The following is a 22401-nucleotide window of genomic DNA, read 5'->3' as shown; positions in this document are numbered from 1 at the left end:
GCGTAAGAAAATATGTGTCTAGTTGAGTCACTGGTTTCTACAATGTGGAAACCATACTGTAAGAGGGAATACAGAAAATACAATGGGCAAATGAGGAACATGTCCAAACACTATCCTTTAAATTTTAGATATTCAGGGGTTTGTCCCATGGCAATAGGATAGGAGATAATTGATCAGGTGGGATCCAACCACTGGGCCTCCCATCGATAACGGGGACCTGTGTTCCCCCATTTGAATAGAGTGACGGTCACACTTGCGTGCTGCACCTCCATCCAACTTTATGAGACTGCTCGAGACAGCAAAATGCAAGCACTCACCTACCTCCAGCAGTCGCACAGAGTTGAATGGAGTGACCACCACTCCATTCAAACTGTAGAGCACAGGACCCCATATCCTAGCAGGCCTAGCCAGGCAGACATTTTCCTTTGTCTTGTAGATAAGTTTTTACCATGGGATAACCCCTTTAATACTTTGGTGTAGTAAAACAAGACTTTAATTTTAAAGGGTTTTTTACCAATACTTTTATACTGATGACCTATCCTCTGGACGGGGCCCCCCGCCGATGAGCTTTTTAAGAAGGCACCGGCACTCACAGTAGCGTCGTAGCCTTCTCACAGCTTTCCTTAGGCCATGGGATGTCATCAGCTACATGGACTGGGAGCAGCTCAGCCCCATTCACTTCCATACCAAGCACGGCCACTATACAATGTACGGCGCTGTGCTTGGTGAATATAGAGAAGGCCGTGGCACTACCGCAAGTGGCGGTGCCTTCTCAAACAGCTGATCGGCGGGGGTCCCAGGTACTGGATCTCCACCGATCAGATACTGATGACCTATTCAGGTGATAGCTCATCAGTGAAAAAAATCTCAGAAAACCCCCTTTAAGGGTATGTGCACCTGGAAAAATCCAGTGAAAAAATCGGCCATGGAATCTGCTGCAGAAATCTGAAAAGCTGAACCACAAATTTCTGCCGTGGATTTTGTATTAACAAACTTTGCAGATTTGCGCGTGTCTGCGGCTTGTAGTTTCACTGCATTTCGAAAGCAACAGGTGCACAGGGCAGTTCTAGGTGAGGCCAGTAAAGGATAGACCCCCTCACCCCTGCCCTATTCTTTGCTGCAAGATACATGACAATTTTTCATTCATTTTTTTTCTCCCGCTCTGTTCTTATGACAAAATGCTGAGAAGGGAACAGCTTAAAATAACACTTCTCACCATCACAGACAAATGAGAATTGACTGGTAATTGTCGTAGACGGAGCGCTGTGCCGCTCTCAGCTCTGTTACGTGGTGATGGATGAGCCTCCTCTGCTGTAATAACTCTCACTTTTGATTCCCTCGTCTTTCTGCCGCTGTGTTTTTTAATCTTTTACTGCAATAATTTCAATCTTTTCTTCATATTAGTTTTATTGTATTTTTTTCGCCATGGCAAGAAACTAGAACCGGGCATGAAATAACCATTTACTAAGAACCACATGGAATATTTTTTTCAAGGAGAAGTTCAATAAAAAAAAAATTGTATAAATATGAGAATCAGAGCTTAGAGGAGGTCTGAGGGAAAGTGTCTTAAAGAGAATCTGTCACCGCTCCTGACATGTCTGTTTTAATAGCTTCATGCATTCCTCATGTAATAACGATTCCGGAACATCTTTTCTTACGGCTCTATGTTGTGCCGTTCCTTTATTATTTCTACTAGAAGTTATGAATGAATTGCTAGCAGTCTGCAGTAAGGGTACAGAGGGGTGTAACCAGTTGGGGGGGTGTCCCTGCACAGACTCACTCTATCCAATCAGTGCTGCTGTTGTCAGACAGTGCAGGGACACGCCCCCAACTGGTTACCTCCCTTCTGTGCCCTTACTGCAGACTGCTGGCAATTTATTCATAACTTCTAGTAGAAATAATAAAGGAACGGCACAACATAGAGCCGTAAGAATTGATGTTCCGGAATCGTTATTACATGAGGAATGAATGAAGCTATTAAAACAGACATGTCAGGAGTAGTGAAAGGTCCTCTTTATAATGGGAGGGACCCATTGTGGCAGGCAGCATGGTGGCTCAGCCTTGCGCCACTGGAGTCCCTGGTTTAAATCCGATCTGAGTTTGTATGTTTTACGGTGTTTGCTTTGGTTTTCTCCAACTACTCCAGTTTCCTTCCACCCAAAAACATACTGATAAGTACATTTGAAGACTAGATTGCGAGTCCCAGTGGTGCGAGTGATGACAATCCCTTTACAGCGCCACGGAATAGGTTGGCGCTAAATAAATGATTCAATTAAAAATAATAACTTTGGGTCAGCTACTTAGGTGTAGATCCGTTTAACCTGTCACTGTTAAAACGTTTGTGTACAGGATTGTATTTTCAGAAAAATCTTATTAATAATGCAGACTGGAAAAGGGGATGGTACCAGGGGTGCACCACCAATAAGGCCAAGTGAGGCAGCACCAGGTAGGGGCAAGAGGGGCAGCGGAAGGGCCATGGGGAATGAGTGCTTTCATTGTGGCAAAGGGGTTAGGTTAAGGGGGTGGGGGGGGCGCAGTTTCAGTTTTCGCCACAGGCAGCAGAAAGTCTAGGTGCACCCCTGAATGGTACGGAAAAACATTTGAGACTAACTGGACGACCACTAAAACTCTTGTTAAGGTGGATGTCAAGTGCAGTGGCCCTTACAACCTGCTTGTATCAAATGACTTGCCATACCATCCTCCATTTCCATCTGCACTATTAATCAGATTTACCTAAGGGAGAATTGGCGCTGAAGGGAGGCAAATAGAATGAAAGATGAGGTTTAGTAGGACTCGACCCACACTTTTCTATATCTCCCACTGTCAATATCAATCAGGGGAGGAATTGCTCACTGCATTCTTATAGAGGACCCGTCCCCTCTCCTGACATGTCTCTTTTAGTAAATCATTGTATTCCCCACGTAATAACAATTTTGGAGCATTGTTTCCTAGAAGTCTATGTTGTGACATTCTAATATTCTTTCTCGAAGTATATGAATAAAGGCCCAGCGGGGGGGGGGGGGGGGGGTCTCTGAATAGTCTGACACTTGGCAGGGTCAGCTTGTGCAGGGACAACCCCCCCTTCCCCCCCAAAAAAAGTTGTTATCTCATGGGGAATATCATTATTTACTACAATAATGGGTGGCAGGTCATCTTTAACAAATATCGGGTTTTTTTACGCAGATTTTGGAGCATTTTCCATTTATTTAAATGGGAATCCGTGTCGTTAGTGCATACTGTGGAAAAAAAGAGTGGATATTCAGTTCTTGAAGCAGATTCTGCGCAAACTGTAAAACCGTGGCAGAAATCTGGGGGCCACAGACTACGGCAGAAGCGTGCATTGCTAGAGTCACCATGTAACCCAAGTCTTAGGGTACATGCACACGTTCAGGATTCATGTGCGGAGCATCCGCACTGAAATCCGCAGGTGTTCGCCGGCAAATCTGTGAGGTCAACCGCATCAATTGGTGCAGATTTGCGTGCGGATTTGGTGCGGTTTCGGTGTGGATTTTCCGCATGCGGATTTTACTAAGTGAATGAAGAAAATCCGGTCAGGAAAAATAAAATAAATTGACATGCTGCGGATTTTAAAATCCGCACCGCAGGTCAAAATCCGCGCGGAAAAAATCTGCATCGTGTGCACTGAGAATTTCAAATTCTCATAGAATACAATGTACATGACCTACAGTGAGAATCCGCACGCAATCCTGATCGTGTGCATTTAGCCTTTAGGGCTCATGCACACGACCGTATGGCTTTTTCAGTGTTTTGCGGTTCCGTTTTTGACGGATCCGTTGTTCATTTTTTTGTTTCCGTTGTGTTTCCGTTTTTCCGTTACGTTTTTCCGTATGCCATGTACAGTATACAGTAATTACATAGAAAAAATTGGGCTGGGCATAACATTTTCAATAGATGGTTCAGCAAAAACTGAACCGATACGGAAGACATACGGATGCATTTCCGTATGTGTTCCGTTTTTTTTGCGGACCCATTAACTTGAATGGACCAAGCACCGTGATTTGCGGACAAGAATAGGACATGTTCTATCTTTTCACGGTACGGAAATACAGAAATACTGAAGCGGAATGCACACGGAGACACTTCAGTTTTTTTGGCTGAACCATTGAAATGAATGGTTCAGTATACCGGTATGTACCGCATACTGAACTCAAAAAAACGGCCAGTATACTGAACGCAAAATACTGTCGTGTGCATGAGCCCTTAGGGTACATGCACACGTTCAGGATTCATGTGCGGAGAATCCGCACTGAAATACGCAGGTGTTCGCAGGCAAATCTATTCGGTGCGGATTTGGTGCGGATTTTACTAAGTGAATGAAGAAAATCCGGTCAGGAAAAATAAAATAAATTGACATGCTGAGGATTTTAAAATCCGCACCGCAGGTCAAAATCCGTGCGGAAAAAATCTGCATCGTGTGCATTGAGAATTTCAAATTCTCATAGAATACAATGTACATGACCTACAGTGAGAATCCGCACGCAAATCTGAGCAGCTTTTCTGTCATTATTAGGCCATGTTCAGACATGTGGCAGATGTGCTGTAGATTTTTGGTACAGTGGTACAGTGCAGTACATTGTCCTCATAGTACAGTATTTACACGGGCCGCCCGAGCGGCTGATTGTTGGGAAGGAAGCGTTCCTACTCGACAGTCGGCTGCTCGTTCAGTGAAGGAGACACACGTACATGCAGCGATCTCCTCCACTGTATGAGAACGAGGGATTGCTATTGCGATCGCTCGTCCTCGTACAGATTTATGGTTTCTGAGCAGCGGATCGCTGTTTAGACCACACGATCTGCTGCCCAGAAGCCATGGTCGGTGGTGCCTGCAGGAGCGCCAGGATCACCCCGTGAACGAGCGCCCTTTTACATGGCCAGATTGTTGAGAACGACCATTCACAGGAACGGTAATCTGCCCGATTTTCTGACTATAAATGCACCTTAACAAAGCAACACTGCTAGAGGCCTAGAGGGTGAAGTATTACATGACTGCAGGGTCTGACTACACACAAGGTTTATTTGTAGTCTGTAACCATGGAGACACCTAGATTTTAATTGCACTAGATTTTAATTGCATTGAAGCAATAAGGTGGGCATACCCTTTAACCATGGGTAGGCTGAGTGTGTCCTGGGCCTCTGTGACAGCACTTCATATGTGACCAACTAAGGCTGAGTTCACATCACAGTTCAGCCTTTCCGTTCTCCTGGTCCGTTATAGGACGGATTTGGCACATAACTGAGCCGAACGGAGCCTACGGACCCTATAGACTATAATGAGGTCCGTTAGGTTTCCACTCAGAGGAAGATTTTGGAGCGGAGACAAAAGTAGTGCACGCAGGACTTTTGTCTCCTCTTCAAAAATCTTCCTCTGAACAGAAACCTAAAGGACCCCATTATAGTCTATAGGGTCCGTAGGCTCCGTTCGGCTCAGTTATGTGCCAAATCCGTCCTATAACGGACCAGGAGAACGGAAAGGCTGAACGCTGATGTGAACAAAGCCTAAGCCATACAATGTGCAATGTGTGCAATATACCGTACATTGTGACTGGTACCAAATATACAATGATAAACTGGGTGCAATTTGCCTTTTTCATCATGACATTCAAGTAGAGTACAATTGTAAATCTCCTCCATTGTGCATGTATCTTTTGTGCACACCATCCTTTGTGAATCCATACAGGGACGTGTTGGCAGAGAATAAAAGGTCATCCGTGTTTCATTTGCACATTAACAATTCCCTGTAATTTCCTTCCCCATATCACAGCTGGAGCGAAATGCATTAAAAGCTGCGCATCTGCTCCCAGTGATAAGATGGCGGGCAGCGCGGGACAGAGCTCTCGCTGCAGGGTGGACAGAGAAATTACTACATAGTTCATTAACAGCATCACAGATATCCAAATAGAGAGCAGAACTTTCCTGCTGTAACTGCCGGAGCTGCACATTATCTTCCTGATGTATGGGAAGAAGGCAGATAACGGGGGAAGTCAATCTGCAATAAAGCAGGCCGGCGCCATATCTCTGCCGATACACTGATCCTGAATCAGAACCTGAAGATCAAAGCCCGAGGGGGGGGAGGGGGAGCACCGGCGAGGGGCAGAAATACATTTGTTTATTTATCTTCAATAAAGAATACATTTCAGTTTATGCTAGGATACAGAAAAATACTTTTCCTTCCTCCCTCCCTTCCTTCTTTTATTCTTTTCTCCTTTCTTTTCCATTCCTTTTATCCCTCCCTTCCAGTGGCGTAACTAGAAATGACTGGGCCCCACAGCAAATTTTTTAACGGCCCGTGCAACCCCCACTCCTGTGGCTAGTCAAGATCGCCCTCTCAGAAGAGGCCCTACATGAATATACTGTATGCCAGGTCACTGTATATAGTGCCATTTTCTAATACTGTTGAGAAGGCTCTGGCAATAAAATCTTTTAGTCCTCCTCTGGGTGGGCCCCTTCTGAGTTCGGGCCCCAATGCACTTCCTTCCTTCATTATCTGTCTCCTTTCCGTCCTTTCTTCCTCCCCTGCCTTCCTTTCTTTCTTTCTTCCTTCCTTCCTCTTTCTTTTCTTATCTTTTTTTTTTCTTCCTTTCTTCCTTCTCTTCCTTCCTTCCTTTCTTCCTTCCTTCCTCTTTCTTTTCTTATCTGTCTTTTTTTCTTCCTTTCTTCCTTCTCTGCCTTCCTTTCTCTTTCTTTTGTTATCTGTCTCCTTTCCTCTTACTTTCCTTCCTTTCTGCCTTCCTTCCTTTCCTTCTCCTTCCTCCTTTGCCTTCCCTCCTTCCTTTCTTTCTTTTCCTTTCCTTCCTTTCTTCTTCCTTCCTGCTCCTTCCCCTTCCTGCCTTCCTTTCTTCCTTCCTCTTTCTTTTCTTATGTCTCCTTTCCTTCCTTTCTTCTTCCCTTTCTTATCTGTCTCCTTTCCTCCTTCTCTGCCTTCCTTTCTTCCTTCCTCTTTCTTTTCTTATGTCTCCTTTCCTTCTTTCTTCCTTCTTCTTTCCTTTCTTATCTGTCTCCTTTCCTCCTTCTCTGCCTTCCTTTCTTCCTTCCTCTTTCCTTTCTTATCTGTCTCCTTTCCTCCTTCTCTGCCTTCCTTGCCTCCTTCCTCTTTCCTTTCTTATCTGTCTCCTTTCCTCCTTCTCTGCCTTCCTTTCTTTCTTCCTCTTTCCTTTCTTATCTGTCTCCTTTCCTCCTTCTCTGCCTTCCTTTCCTCCTTCCTCTTTACTTTCTTATCTGTCTCCTTTCCTCCTTCTCTGCCTTCCTTTCTTTCTTCCTCTTTCCTTTCTTATCTGTCCTCCTCCTTCCTTCCTTGCCTCCTTCCTCTTTCCTTTCTTATCTGTCTCCTTTCCTCCTTCTCTGCCTTCCTTTCTTCCTTCCTCTTTCCTTTCTTATCTGTCTCCTTTCCTCCTTCCTCTTTCCTTTCTTATCTGTCTCCTTTCCTCCTTCTCTGCCTTCCTTTCTTTCTTCCTCTTTCCTTTCTTATCTGTCTCCTTTCCTCCTTCTCTGCCTTCCTTTCTTCCTTCCTCTTTCCTTTCTTATCTGTCTCCTTTCCTCCTTCTTTCTTCCTTCCTCTTTCCTTTCTTATCTGTCTCCTTTCCTCCTTCTCTGCCTTCCTTTCTTCCTTCCTCTTTCTTTTCTTATGTCTCCTTTCCTTCCTTTCTTCTTCCCTTTCTTATCTGTCTCCTTTCCTCCTTCTCTGCCTTCCTTTCTTCCTTCCTCTTTCTTTTCTTATGTCTCCTTTCCTTCCTTTCTTTCTTCTTCCTTTCTTATCTGTCTCCTTTCCTCCTTCTCTGCCTTCCTTTCTTCCTTCCTCTTTCTTTTTTCTGTCTCTTCTCCTTCTTCCTTCCTTCTCTTCTTTCCTTTCTTATCTGTCTCCTTTCCTCCTTCTCTGCCTTCCTTTCTTCCTTCCTCTTTCCTTTCTTATCTGTCTCCTTTCCTCCTTCTCTGCCTTCCTTGCCTCCTTCCTCTTTCCTTTCTTATCTGTCTCCTTTCCTCCTTCTCTGCCTTCCTTTCTTCCTTCCTCTTTCCTTTCTTATCTGTCTCCTTTCCTCCTTCTCTGCCTTCCTTTCCTCCTTCCTCTTTACTTTCTTATCTGTCTCCTTTCCTCCTTCTCTGCCTTCCTTTCTTTCTTCCTCTTTCCTTTCTTATCTGTCTCCTTTCCTCCTTCTCTGCCTTCCTTGCCTCCTTCCTCTTTCCTTTCTTATCTGTCTCCTTTCCTCCTTCTCTGCCTTCCTTTCTTCCTTCCTCTTTCCTTTCTTATCTGTCTCCTTTCCTCCTTCTCTGCCTTCCTTTCCTCCTTCCTCTTTCCTTTCTTATCTGTCTCCTTTCCTCCTTCTCTGCCTTCCTTTCTTTCTTCCTCTTTCCTTTCTTATCTGTCTCCTTTCCTCCTTCTCTGCCTTCCTTCCTCCTTCCTCTTTCCTTTCTTATCTGTCTCCTTTCCTTCTTCTCTCCCTCCTTCCTCCTTCCTCTTTCCTTTCTTATCTGTCTCCTTTCCTCCTTCTCTGCCTTCCTTTCTTCCTTCCTCTTTCCTTTCTTATCTGTCTCCTTTCCTCCTTCTCTGCCTTCCTTTCCTCCTTCCTCTTTACTTTCTTATCTGTCTCCTTTCCTCCTTCTCTGCCTTCCTTTCTTTCTTCCTCTTTCCTTTCTTATCTGTCTCCTTTCCTCCTTCCTCCTTCCTCTTTCCTTTCTTATCTGTCTCCTTTCCTCCTTCTCTGCCTTCCTTTTTCCTTCCTCTTTCCTTTCTTATCTGTCTCCTTTCCTCCTTCTCTCCTTCCTTCCTCTTTCCTTTCTTATCTGTCTCCTTTCCTCCTTCTCTGCCTTCCTTTCTTTCTTCCTCTTTCCTTTCTTATCTGTCTCCTTTCCTCCTTCTCTGCCTTCCTTGCCTCCTTCCTCTTTCTTTTCTTATGTCTCCTTTTCCTTCTTTTTCCTTCTCTTTCCTTTCTTATCTGTCTCCTTTCCTCCTTCTCTGCCTTCCTTTCTTCCTTCCTCTTTCTTTTCTTATGTCTCCTTTCCTTCCTTTCTTCTTCCTTTCTTATCTGTCTCCTTTCCTCCTTCTCTGCCTTCCTTTCTTCCTTCCTCTTTCTTTTCTTATGTCTCCTCTCCTTCCTTTCTTTCTTCCCTTTCTTATCTGTCTCCTTTCCTCTTTCTCTGCCTTCCTTTCTTCCTTCCTCTTTCTTTTCTTCATGTCTTTCCTCCTTCTCTTTCTTCCTTCTCTTTCCTTTCTTATCTGTCTCCTTTCCTCCTTCTCTGCCTTCCTTTCTTCCTTCCTCTTTCCTTTCTTATCTGTCTCCTTTCCTCCTTCTCTGCCTTCCTTGCCTCCTTCCTCTTTCCTTTCTTATCTGTCTCCTTTCCTCCTTCTCTGCCTTCCTTTCTTCCTTCCTCTTTCCTTTTCTTTTCTTTCTCCTTTCCTCCTTCTCTGCCTTCCTTTCTTATCTGTCTCCTTTCCTCCTTCTCTGCCTTCCTTTCTTCCTTCCTCTTTCCTTTCTTATCTGTCTCCTTTCCTCCTTCTCTGCCTTCCTTTCCTCCTTCCTCTTTCCTTTCTTATCTGTCTCCTTTCCTCCTTCTCTGCCTTCCTTTCTTTCTTCCTCTTTCCTTTCTTATCTGTCTCCTTTCCTCCTTCTCTGCCTTCCTTGCCTCCTTCCTCTTTCCTTTCTTATCTGTCTCCTTTCCTCCTTCTCTGCCTTCCTTTCCTCCTTCCTCTTTCCTTCTTATCTGTCTCCTTTCCTCCTTCTCTGCCTTCCTTCTTCCTTCCTCTTTCCTTTTCTTATGTCTCCTTTCCTTCTTTCTTCCTTCTTCTTTCCTTTCTTATCTGTCTCCTTTCCTCCTTCTCTTGCCTTCCTTTTCTTCCTTCCTCTTTCCTTTCTTATCTGTCTCCTTCCTCCTTCTCTGCCTTCCTTGCCTCCTTCCTCTTTCCTTTCTTATCTGTCTCCTTTCCTCCTTCTCTGCCTTCCTTTCTTCCTTCCTCTTTCCTTTCTTATCTGTCTCCTTTCCTCCTTCTCTGCCTTCCTTTCCTCCTTCCTCTTTCCTTTCTTATCTGTCTCCTTTCCCCTCCTTCTCTGCCTTCCTTTCTTTCTTCCTCTTTCCTTTCTTATCTGTCTCCTTTCCTCCTTCTCTGCCTTCCTTTCCTCCTTCTCTGCCTTCCTTTCTTCCTTATTTCATCTTTCCATCCTACTCTTTCTCCCTCCCTTTCTAAACCAGAGAAACCATTGCCCTGCTCCACTGGGAGAAGTGGCCACCAGGGCAGTGTCCAAAGGCTCATGGCCAGTCGGGACCAGAGCTGTTTAATTGTATTTTCCGGGGCAGGAGTGGGGTATAACTTGAGGCTCCCGAGCCACAGTGCAAACTCTGTAAGAGGCCCCCACTACTGTACCTCTGCCCTTTAACATACTGCTCCTTCTTATGTGGTAGCAGGGACTTTAGCCCCCCTCAAGCACTAGGGTCAAAGCACATGTTCTACCTCTGCATCACTTCTAGCTTCGACCCTGACAGAATGTAACTGCAGAGCTGACCTGACCACCCACATGTTCAGAGCTCTGCATTATCATGCAACTTGTTACCCCAACCCAAGTGCATCATGGCTGGAGACAATAGTGATGGGCCCATGCCCTGTAGTGCCCTGATCAGTCTGCCCCTGGCCATATAAATATTCCCCTGTATAACCCCATTGTATAGTAGTCTATGGGCCCCAGGGTCCAGCTAGATTAGTCCCATTTGCACCTCTTAAAGCTACCGTACTGTTCCTACCACATGCTGTAAGCTACAATTCAGGACTCAAATTTCAAACCCGGATATATTTCCTATAATATTTATTTTTATATGCACATCTTTAAAAAAAAACATTTACAAAAAATTCTCTTGGCTGCGCCCCATTAACACGTTTTTATGAAAGAATCCCTTTTTAGAAGCCGGTTGCTCTCCTAGTAATAATCTCTGTTTAGCGAGCGGGAAAGTAGGGCAATTTTTCATTATTAATTACAATTTTATCTTGAAGCTTAATCCCCCAAAGTGCGTTTGTTACCAACTGACTGTCAGGAAGACAAACCCATTGGTGAGTAGCAAATTAAACCCCCGAATGGGCCGCTGACAGCTGAGCTCTGGATATATTAGGTTTTTTCTTCCGTCAGAATGTAATAACAGCAGTCTAGTCCTTGCGGCCATTCTACCCTTAGCATGACCCGCCGCGGACCGCATCACTGTCCACACAATGACGGTATGTAGTCTCATCTCCCTGCAATATCCTAGGCCTCATTAGAGACTTGTTAAGCTTGGCGTGGGATGAAGGAGAAGAAGATTTAGGTAGTGCTCGGTGGAGCTTCTCTAAGATTAATTAGTTCATCAAAATAAAGATATAAATAAAAATCAGACAGCAGATGTTATTGGGGGGGTATAATGCCTCCCAGGTACTGAAATATGTAGACGGAGAACCAGACCGTTGCGGAAATTGCCACAACTTTATTGAGCAGAACAAGGAAGGATCTGTATTCACATCCGCAGATGTGATGGAACTGCAAAAAAAAATAATATGCAAAATAAAAAATATTGAGCACATTTATTAAGACCGCCGGTTTAGACGCCGGTGTTAATAAAGCCATGTGCTGGCGGTGGATCTGCCGCAGTTATGTAGAGGCGCCGGCCTCTACATAACTTTGGCAGATCCTCCGCCACTTCTAAATGTAAGACCGCTTCCTTGTTGTGGGATACTTCAGACAGGTGCTTACTGCAGCACTTCAGTAACCCACTCCATCCACTGCACTGTGGATGGAGCTGTTGGTCCGGCAAGCTACTGCCAAGCGGCTGATCAGTGGGGAGCAGGGGGTCAGACCCCTTCTGAGGCCATCAATACAAAAAGAATGGAAAACTCCTATAATCTGGTTCTGGATTATCAATTGGTCTGAATTATTGGGCAACAAAAATACGAGCTAAATATAAAGGGTACACGTCCCTATGATCTAACAGACAAAAATATTGATGAGGACGCTAAAATGGAGCAAAATAATAAATGCTTTATTAGGCTTAATGGAAATAGTGAAACCTATATAAATACTATAGACTAAACCGTCAATCCAAGTTAGTCTATCCTTATATATATGTATGTAATGACCCTACCTAATGGGAATATAGGAGGACCATAAAGGATATGCTGAGAGGATAGACGGACTAATATAGCTAAAAAATCACCGCACTATAGTCGGATATGATGTTCCGAACGGCAAAGTACTGCCTCAACAAATATAATGTGCTGGTAGAACTTATTGCTAAGGGGTGCTATATCCCGTGGGAAGTATATTGTAGGAATCCCAGGATGATCAGAGGGATTAGCACACGCAGCAAGCAATTGATCTGACCAGTGACCGACGTGCCACTGAGCAGTGGCGGTTAGAGAGGGGAGCGGCTGTGCACTATGCCGACTCACAAATTCTATACCACAATGTAGGTGAGTAAACCACACAGACCAATGCTGATGTTGGCATAGAATACACTCCAACAAACAGCAGGTCTGAACACACTGAGCTACGGCTCTACGCGTTTCTGTGCAGCTGGTATATGCACGTCATCAGGAGCCAAGTAGCTACTACACCTAGACTGCCTAGAGCCGATACCAGAAGCTTAATATCGGCTTACTACACAGTATTAATATCAAGTAGCACCGAATCCTAGTGTGGAAACGGTGTGTTGCTTGTTACATAGTCTCGGCTCTATAATGGCACGTCGGTCACTGGTCAGATCAATTGCTTGCTGCGTGTGCTAATCCCTCTGATCATCCTGGGATTCCTATAATATACTTCCCACGGGATATAGCACCCCTTAGCAATAAGTTCTACCAGCACATTATATTTGTTGAGGCAGTACTTTGCCGTTCGGAACATCATATCCGACTATAGTGCAGTGATTTTTTAGCTATATATATCCTCTCAGCATATCCTTTATGGTCCTCCTATATTCCCATTAGGTAGGGTCATTACATACATATATACAGTGGGATGCGAAAGTTTGGGCAACCTTGTTAATCGTCATGATTTTCCTGTATAAATCGTTGGTTGTTACGATAAAAAATGTCAGTTAAATATATATATAGGAGACACACACAGTGATATTTGAGAAGTGAAATGAAGTTTATTGGATTTACAGAAAGTGTGCTATCATTGTTTAAACACAATTAGGCAGGTGCATAAATTTGGGCACTGTTGTCATTTTATTGATTCCAAAACCTTTAGAACTAGTTATTGGAACTTAAATTGGCTTGGTAAGCTCAGTGACCCCTGACCTACATACACAGGTGAATCCAATTATGAGAAAGAGTATTTAAGGGGCTCCATCTTTTGCTCTCTTTATGAAATTCTGGATTATTTTGCCCCGGAAGGTTAGAATTTTTGAGTTATTGGATGCCGGATTGCTGGAATTTTTGTCAACTTCTGTATTGATGGCCTATCATCAAGATAAGCTATCAATATCTGATCAGCAGGGGTCTGACCCCCTGCACCCCACCGATCAGCTGTTTGGCAGTAGCTTAAGGGCAGGACCATCAGCTTTATCCACAGTACAGCAAACCATATAGTGCGGTGGTATAGTGTGACTGTGGTATGTCCGCAGGACAAGACCAATACGTATTGCCATGACGCAATGCTCAAAAAGTGCAGCCGCTGGCGGTTTTACGGAGAATTGCTTGAAGCCTAAAGGGGCTGTCCGGTGAAAAATATTCTGAATACATTTGTAATTGCATGTACAATCTGTATAGCGCCACCTGCTGTTTGTTTGTTTTTTCTAAACTCTCTGTCCTGCTCACTGAGATGGACGCACATGCTCAGTTCAATCCTTCAACTGCCACCAGCTGCAGCTAAAGGACACGCCCCCCCGAGCTGTAGAGCAATTAGAACAATGAATGGGGAGATCTCTGGATCCATGTGAGGTGCAGGGCTGGTTCTAGCTCTGTTAGAAAGAGGTTGTCATGTACTGATGTCTGATTTTAATTTTTTATATTATTCATGGGACAACCCCTTTAAGTTTTTTCCTGACATTTCAGCACATCTTTGTGCCGGGCCTCCTGACTTTTGTCCAAAGGCAGATGTCCGAGGAAAGAAGAATCAGGCTGTTGTATCTCGACATGCCCCACCTCCGATCCGCTGTGTTCACCACTGCTTGTCACTGTCTGATCCTACTGGGAGTAGTAGTTTCACAGCAGCTGTAAAGCTACAGGCAGCCGATGCATAATTAGTTTCTGGGAAACGTCATCTACGTAGCTTAACAAGCATTTCCATAATTCCTATTATAACGGTCTTAATACGGACGTAGACTGTGCTTTATTGAGTTTTGAAGCCAGTGGGGCTGCATGTGATCTTTTTTAATCAATACCCATAAAATGAAGGACCCTCAATAGAGAAGTTCCCGGAAAACAGGGCAATAACGGACGCCAGGCAGATAAAAGATGGTGTTTATAATCTGCATCTAAAACCACGTCTGCAGACTGCCCTTCTGCCTCTACGGAGCGGATAGTGGGTAGTATAAGGATGCCGTGAGGCTCAGGGACACCGACAAGGTCACCTATTAGAGAAGGATATCGGGGAATCACTTAATGCCACTTTGCAGTGGGGGCTAGTCGATGAAGTCATCCTCCATCGCTCTGTATCCAGGGAAGTCGCATTTCCCAAGCTCAAGTTAGACAAAACAGCTTTAATTAAGTGGAGTAGACGCCTCCTGTGTGGGAAGCTATTTCACAGGAGGCTGGCCCCGTGCCATTATACTGAAAAGACCCAAAAAAATACCAGCTTCCGAGCCAAGTACTCTAAGCAGAATCTCGTTCTTCACGTTGTTGGCCGGCGAGGTGTCTGGCCATATTGGCAAGGTAGAAAGCTAAATTGTAAACATGACCTGGACGGGGGCACGCTGCACCTTGTAATAAAGTAATGGGATCGGCCCTACGAGAGCTGTAGTTCTGATGTTCCCTGTGATATTGTGATGTTATTATACATATCACCATTGATTTTTCTATCCTTCCCTCCTGAATGGCTCTGTAATGGAATTGTGTTTAATCCTCAGGGATGAAGAGACGGCTCCTGACTCAGCAGCTGAAGGATGCTCTAATGCAAGATTTCACAGCCCCCCTCCAGGCAATGGACCATGGTGAAGAGGGGGGGGGCTACAAAATGCAGAAGACACATCAGGTGGGACATAGAGGACAAAAGATAGGTGTATGGGTGATGTCATCATTTCACTCTCCAGGCAGTGTGCTGGTTATTATCACATATACAGGAATTATTACATAGAACCTTTCACCTTTTAAAGGGCTTGTTCCACAAAATACATGTGTCACGTAGCCAAAGGCTAGCTGATTAATGTATGATCCCTGGGAGAACCACCGCTCACAAGAACAGAGTTCATTAGTCCTCCATTCCTCCTCACTGCATGACAGGCGTTTCTTAATAGTATTAATTAACTAAATTCCTAGGAGGACCTTGCTGCATACATATGTAATGACTTCAATGTATACATTGGGCCCCCTTGTGTTGGATTGTTTAGTGTTGATAACACTGCACCAGTTATGTCAAATCTTCTGCTGACAGTATTGTTTATTGGGGCACTCTGTGGCGCTGGTTTTATAGAACATTCTGCTGACAGTATTGTTTATTGGGGCACTCTGTGGCACCGGTTATGTCGAGTATTCTGCTGACAGTATTGTTTATTGGAGCACTCTGTGGCACCGGTTATGTCGAGTATTCTACTGACAGTATTGTTTATTGGGGCACTCTGTGGCACCGGTTATGTCGAGTATTCTACTGACAGTATTGTTTATTGGAGCACTCTGTGGCACCGGTTATGTCGAGTATTCTGCTGACAGTATTGTTTATTGGAGCACTCTGTGGCACCGGTTATGTAGAGTATTCTGCTGACAGTATTGTTTATTGGAGCACTTTGTGGCACCGGTTATGTAGAGTATTCTGCTGACAGTATTGTTTATTGGAGCACTCTGTGGCACCGGTTATGTAGAGTATTCTGCTGACAGTATTGTTTATTGGGGCACTCTGTGGCACCGGTTATGTAGAGTATTCTGCTGACAGTATTGTTTATTGGGGCACTCTGTGGCATCGGTTATGTAGAGTATTCTGCTGACAGTATTGTTTATTGGAGCACTTTGTGGCACCGGTTATGTAGAGTATTCTGCTGACAGTATTGTTTATTGGGGCACTCTGTGGCACCGGTTATGTAGAGTATTCTGCTGACAGTATTGTTTATTGGGGCACTCTGTGGCACTGGTTATGTAGAGTATTCTACTGACAGTATTGTTTATTGGAGCACTCTGTGGCACCGGTTATGTAGAGTATTCTGCTGACAGTATTTTTTTTATTGGAGCACTCTGTGACACCGGTTATGTAGAGTATTCTGCTGACAGTATTTTTTTATTGGAGCACTCTGTGACACCGGTTATGTAGAGTATTCTGCTGACAGTATTGTTTATTGGAGCACTTTGTGGCACCGGTTATGTAGAGTATTCTGCTGACAGTATTGTTTATTGGAGCACTCTGTGGCACCGGTTATGTAGAGTATTCTGCTGACAGTATTGTTTATTGGGGCACTCTGTGGCACTGGTTATGTAGAGTATTCTACTGACAGTATTGTTTATTGGAGCACTCTGTGGCACCGGTTATGTAGAGTATTCTGCTGACAGTATTTTTTTTATTGGAGCACTCTGTGACACCGGTTATGTAGAGTATTCTGCTGACAGTATTTTTTTTATTGGAGCACTCTGTGACACCGGTTATTTAGAATATTCTGCTGGCAGAATTTTTTATTGGAGCAGTCTATGGCATTAGTTATGCAGAATATTCTGCTGACAGTATTGTTTATTGGGGGCACTCTGTGGCACCAGTTATGTAGAATATTCTGCTGGCAGTATTTTTTATTGGAGCAGTCTATGGCATTAGTTATGTAGAATATTCTACCAACAGTATTATTTATTGGCAGCATTCTGTGGTCCTGGTTATGTAGGACAATCTACTGACAGTATTATTTATTGGGGCACTGGTTGTCTAGGGCATTGTGCGGACAGTATTGTTTATTGGGGCACTCTATGACACTGGATATGTAAGATACTCTGCTGACAGTATTGTTTATTGGGGGCACTCTGTGGCACTGGTTATGTAAGATGCTCTGCTGACAGTATTGTTTATTGGGGCACTCTATGACACTGGATATGTAAGATACTCTGCTGACAGTATTGTTTATTGGGGGCACTCTGTGGCACTGGTTATGTAAGATGCTCTGCTGACAGTATTGTTTATTGGGGGCACTCTGTGGGACTGGTTATGTGGAATATTTTCCTTCCATTATGGTTTAGATGATACTAATGGGGGTCACTCTGATGATACTACTAATGGCTGATGTGATGTGGGCACGTCCTTTTTTACTACTGGGTGTGGTTAATATAGGGAGTCATCAGGAAAGATCATTTTTATTTTACTTTTTTTTTTAATGTATTTTATCTGTTTTTCCCATCTCTCATTTTAACTCCTGGTTTCCCGTACAGTTTGGACACATCTTACCACATCTTATTCATTGTGTACACTGTATATAATAGCACCACATTTTCTGGCCGATCCTGTATTATTTTCCAGTCTGTTGCCGGCGTGTTCCACATTGATGGTTTTTTAATGGCGTGTTTGTGCTGGATATTGATTTTATGTTGCTCTCGTGGGGATTTTTTCATACAATAAGTTGTGGTGCTTGTTTCACATTAGATGTCAGGTTTCTCTGCTTTAATTATTACAAGTCTGAAATCCTTTGTTGTCTCTCGTTACTTTCTGTAATAAAATTGATGTTTAGTGTCAAGACCTAATGTGCTGGTCGTAAACTGCTGCAGAGCTGAGTGCAAACTGTGACTACTGACCCCTATGACCTGTATATTGACTATAGCTATATAAGGTCACCATAGTGTAGTATATTGTATACAGTATGTATACGGTTCCATTCACACTAGTTGATGATTGAGCCAAAACAAATCCCAATGAACCTGACAGATCCCATTGACTGATAATAGGAGTTCCAATGTAGACCGATCAGCCATAACATTACAAGCCCCTGACAGGTGAAGTGGGGAACATTGATTGTCTGATGACAATGGCTCCTCTCAAGGTGTAGGATATTTTAGGTAGCAAGTAAAAAGTGAGCTCTTGAAGTTAATCTGTTTGAAGCAGGAAAAATGGGCAAGCGTTAAGGATCTGAGCTACTTTCACAAGGGCTAAATTGTGATGGTGAGGCGACTGGGTCTAAACAACTCCAAAATGGCCGGTATCGTGGGATGTTCCTGGTATCTACTGATTAGTACCCACAAAAATTGGTCCAAGGAAGGACCACTGGTGAACGGCAGCATTGTCAAGGTCACCCAAGGCTCTTTGATACCCATGAGGAATGAAGGCTAGCTCATCCCACAGAAGATACACCATGCTACTCTGTAAGTTGTCTCATTTATTGAAAATAGACTATGGTGCTACTCAAAAGGTGAGATTTATCAAAACTGATGTTGCAGTGGGTGGGATTGGAGAGGTCCCAATGCTATGCTGGGTCCCCCGGACATTTTTAAGGTGTCACCATGTGCTTCTGCTCTCCGGAAGGGATGGTAAGGCATGGTGCACCCCAATGGGAAATAGGTCCAGAGAGTCAGGGTCTTCAGTAAACCAGTGTGCTTCTTTACTGGAGGAACTCAAGTGCAAAACAATACTGGCATGGCACTGGGCTGGCTTCTGCAGTCTCCTCCCTGGCAGAAGATGGTTCTGTGCTGAGAAAAGGCCTGAGGTAGCTGTTACTTTTTCTCTCTCAGAAGGTTGGTACCCTGGCCAAAGGCTGGTGGTCCAGGTTCTGTGGCTCAGTCGTCCGGCTGGCTCTCTGGTCACAGGGCTGGTGACCCAGGGTCTGTAGCTTCGCATCCCAATCTCAGTGTCTTCTTCTGGTAACTCATTTGGACTGGTAGAGTATCTCCTGCTACAATAGTCTGCAGATAGGCTACTAGGAGCTCTGACTGCGCTACTTTTATACAGTTGTTAGCTGAACTAGAAGCTTCTAGCAGGAGGGGTGTATCTGGAGAAGCACAGCCTAAACAGAAACAATGTTACAATTTCAGTCTGTCATAGACTTGTATAGAGTTTCAATTCAAGTCTGTGGAAACGAAGGTTAGTTTTTCCAGACATAGACAAGTCTTCAGACATAAACAACAGAGCTAAACCAGACAGTCAAGAGGTCAGTGTGTCTGTTTTTCCCCCTCCAAAACTGTGCATAGGTAAAAGGTCATAAGGTCTCTCAGTATTAGTTGGCTATGCATTAACCCTTTCTACAGTGCAGTGCACCTATGGTGTAATAACAGTGCAAATAAACAGAAGAAAGTGCATGTTAACCCTTCAAAGTGCAATAAAGAAGAGGGTTGATGGATTTGCATAGTTGCAATGTCCACAAATGTCCATAGTCCAAAGTACCCTTGCTCTATGGCACTACAATGTAAAGGATAATTGGCTTAGTTGCCCATAGCAATCAATCAGATTCCACCTTTTACTTTTCAGAGCTCCTTTGGAAAATGAAAAGGTTGAATCTAATTGGTTTCTAGGGGCAGCTAAGCCAGGTTTCCTTTGTGCCAATATTGATTATTCTTCCCAAAGCGTCTACGAAGGGGCCATCATACAGCTTCACCTTAGCAACTTGGTCATCACAGGCACAGTCATACCCCACAGGAATCAATCAAAGCCTTGGGAAAGAACGAAAGTTGTCCACTTAAAATCGCCATGAATGCCGTATCATGAAACTTGAGGCACAAGTTCACAGCTCTGAAAGAGTCCTTCACAAAGCCTCTCCCCGATAGCACGAGTCCCGCTCTTTAGGACAGCGTTGCTTTTAGCTTGTTCTCCAAGGTGATCTTGATTTAATCTCAAGCTGCGTATAATGCAGACCTGAAGCCTCAGACTCCAAATGTCTTTGCGATGTCCTCTTATTATCTCCTAACCCTCCTCTCCCCTCCCGCCTTCTAGGACACAAACAATAAGAGCCTCAGTTTTTCTCACATGCCACTGCTAAACCGTTGGTTACAGACAATAGGCTCAGTGGGTGGGTGGCGTTGAGGGTGGGTGTTCTACCCAGTGGTGCCATGTTGTACCGGAGTATAACGTCATCGTATCTCACTACTCCTCTTTGTCTTCAGGAGGAATTGGAGTCTCTTCTTGGACAACTTCACATGAATCAACCTCTCTGCTCCAGAAGATTCGACCTCCATACCATGGACTCTTTATGACTGTATATAATTCAAGTAGGCCTATGAAAGACCCAGTTGTGAAATACCGTGGGTATAAAACTGTGAATTCTTAAGGGCTGGAATGACTCTTTGACATTTTTTTGGTATATATATTTTTTTCATTGCTATTAAAATAAAAAGTTAGCATTTTTTCCTGAAACAGCTCCACCACTGTCCACAGGCTATGCCTGGTATTGCAGTGAATGGAACTAAGCTACAATACCAGACATGGCCCTATGGAGGAGAATGGTGCCGTCATTTCAAAGAAATGTTTTTCTAATCTCAGAAGACCCCATAAAATGCAGTGTAGTCTGCAGGCGGCAGGTTATAGAGCAGGAGGAGCTGAGCAGATTGATATACAGTCTTATAGGAATTTAAATCTGAGTTTAGGAGTCATGTGGGAGGGACCTATTCAGTGATTGACAGCTTACCCTGTATGACTGCATACAAAGATGGCTGTCAGTCACTGGTTAGGGCCGCCCACATGACTCCTAAGCTCAGATTTAAGTGGACAACTTAAAAGGGTTGTCTCATCTTAGACATTGGTGGCATATCGCTAGGATATGTCACCGATGTCAGATAGGAGCGGTCCCAACTCTGGGACCTCCACCTATCTTCAGAACAGTCCCCCAAAAGTGCGGGAGAGCAGTCTGCACAAGTGCGGAGTGCTTTCCATTCACTTTATGGCCACTACATGGTAAATGGACATGGTCAGGAGTGCACCTAGCCTTTCTGCTGCCCGATGCGAAAATTGAAATGGCGCCCCCTTCAGGCCCTACTGTTAAAGGCATACTGTGATACAGTTGACTATAGAGAAATGAGCGCTTCCCCAATGAAAGCACTCATTTCCCATGGGCCTGCCGCCGCCCCCGCTTGTCTCCAGGTTTCGCCGCCTGAGGCAGTCGCCTCACCTGGCCTCCCTGGTCACGGTTCCTTCTATCAACTGATTGGGAGGGGGGTGGGGGGTCAGAAGTCAGAACCCCAATGATCTGATATTGTGACCTGTCCTAAGGATAGGTCATCAACACTTGAAAAACCCCTTTAACAGTAGCCATAAATTGGAAAGCCCCTTTAAGAAAATGAATAGACCATTCATAAGTTTCATAGAAGAGAAAGACTGAGGAATTATTGGGGATTTTTTTCTTTTTCTTTAATTAAGACAATGGCATGTGTGCATTTTAATATGATAAAAATTAACCCTGTCTTGTCCACATTGTAAGAATCAGCGTTTTCCAGACTAAGTCCGACCATTGTTTTTTTTTATGAATGTGTGTCCAATATCTATGCTCGTACATTGTAAGTAGCCCTCTCTATCTCTCCGTGACTCCGAGGCTATTAGCACTTTACTAATACCCGGCGTTTATTCTGCATGCGCGTAATATCACACCTATTATCAATGCGCTCGCTGAGTGACGCCTGCAGATGGCTGGTGTCAGGCGGGACTATGGAGACTGAAGGCAGTTTCCTGCTCATGTCCTCAGTTAGAATTATAATCATACACGTTGGCGTGAAACTTCAATAGCCGACACTTGTTAGCGAGCGGATTCAGGGGATTTGAGATACAGGAGATTACTGTAGAGATCCAACGCGTGATGTAGCCAAAGCTCAAGGCTGGGATCACACGTGCAGTTTTTGATGCAGTTTTTTGGGGGGATTTTTTGCGCATTGAAAAGGAATGATGAATATAAAAAAATTCTTATAATTCTCTTTCCAGTGCGTCCAGTTGTGACTTTAGCTCAAACGCTGCATACGCGTTTCAAACCTAAAGAGGTGTCTAGTAATGAATTCTGTCTGTTCAGGACTTCATCTCTTGGCCAAAGGAATGAGCAAATTCAAAGAGTGTCTCTCGCTCTGGAGGACCTGTCCGCCATTACACAGACAACCCATGGAAATGAGTGGCCATCATGTAATACTTAATTTCCCCTTGTGGTGGCGCTGAAGGAAAATTGAACACTTCAGTTTTTAAAAGATTACAGCTGATTTTTGGAGTCCAGATTATTAAGAGACCCTTCCAACATGTAAGGATTTTATTAAAACACAGAACCCCTTTAAAGATAAGATAGTCCCATAAATATCTGATAAGTTGGGAGTACCACCTCTGGAAATTTCAGGAGCATTAGGGCACCCTATGAAGT

General features: G+C 44.1%; 1 protein-coding gene across 2 annotated transcripts in view; it reads left to right on the top strand.

Moving 5' to 3' along the window:
- TRIM44 (tripartite motif containing 44) overlaps positions 1–20633 on the top strand; it is an 86692-nt gene extending 66059 nt beyond the window's left edge. For both annotated transcript variants that reach the window (XM_040409272.1, XM_040409271.1), the window contains exons 5-6: positions 15037–15161; positions 20177–20633. In XM_040409272.1, the coding sequence (XP_040265206.1) occupies positions 15037–15124 (88 nt within the window). In that variant the 3' untranslated portion in view covers positions 15125–15161; positions 20177–20633. The remainder of the gene's footprint in view (positions 1–15036; positions 15162–20176) is intronic.
- Positions 20634–22401: the final 1768 nt, after the last annotated feature.

Source organism: Bufo bufo, chromosome 10, assembly GCF_905171765.1.
Source record: "Bufo bufo chromosome 10, aBufBuf1.1, whole genome shotgun sequence".
Classification (NCBI taxonomy): domain Eukaryota; kingdom Metazoa; phylum Chordata; class Amphibia; order Anura; family Bufonidae; genus Bufo; species Bufo bufo.
Note: the sequence above shows the minus strand (reverse complement) of the source record. Positions and strands in the feature narration are given on the sequence as shown.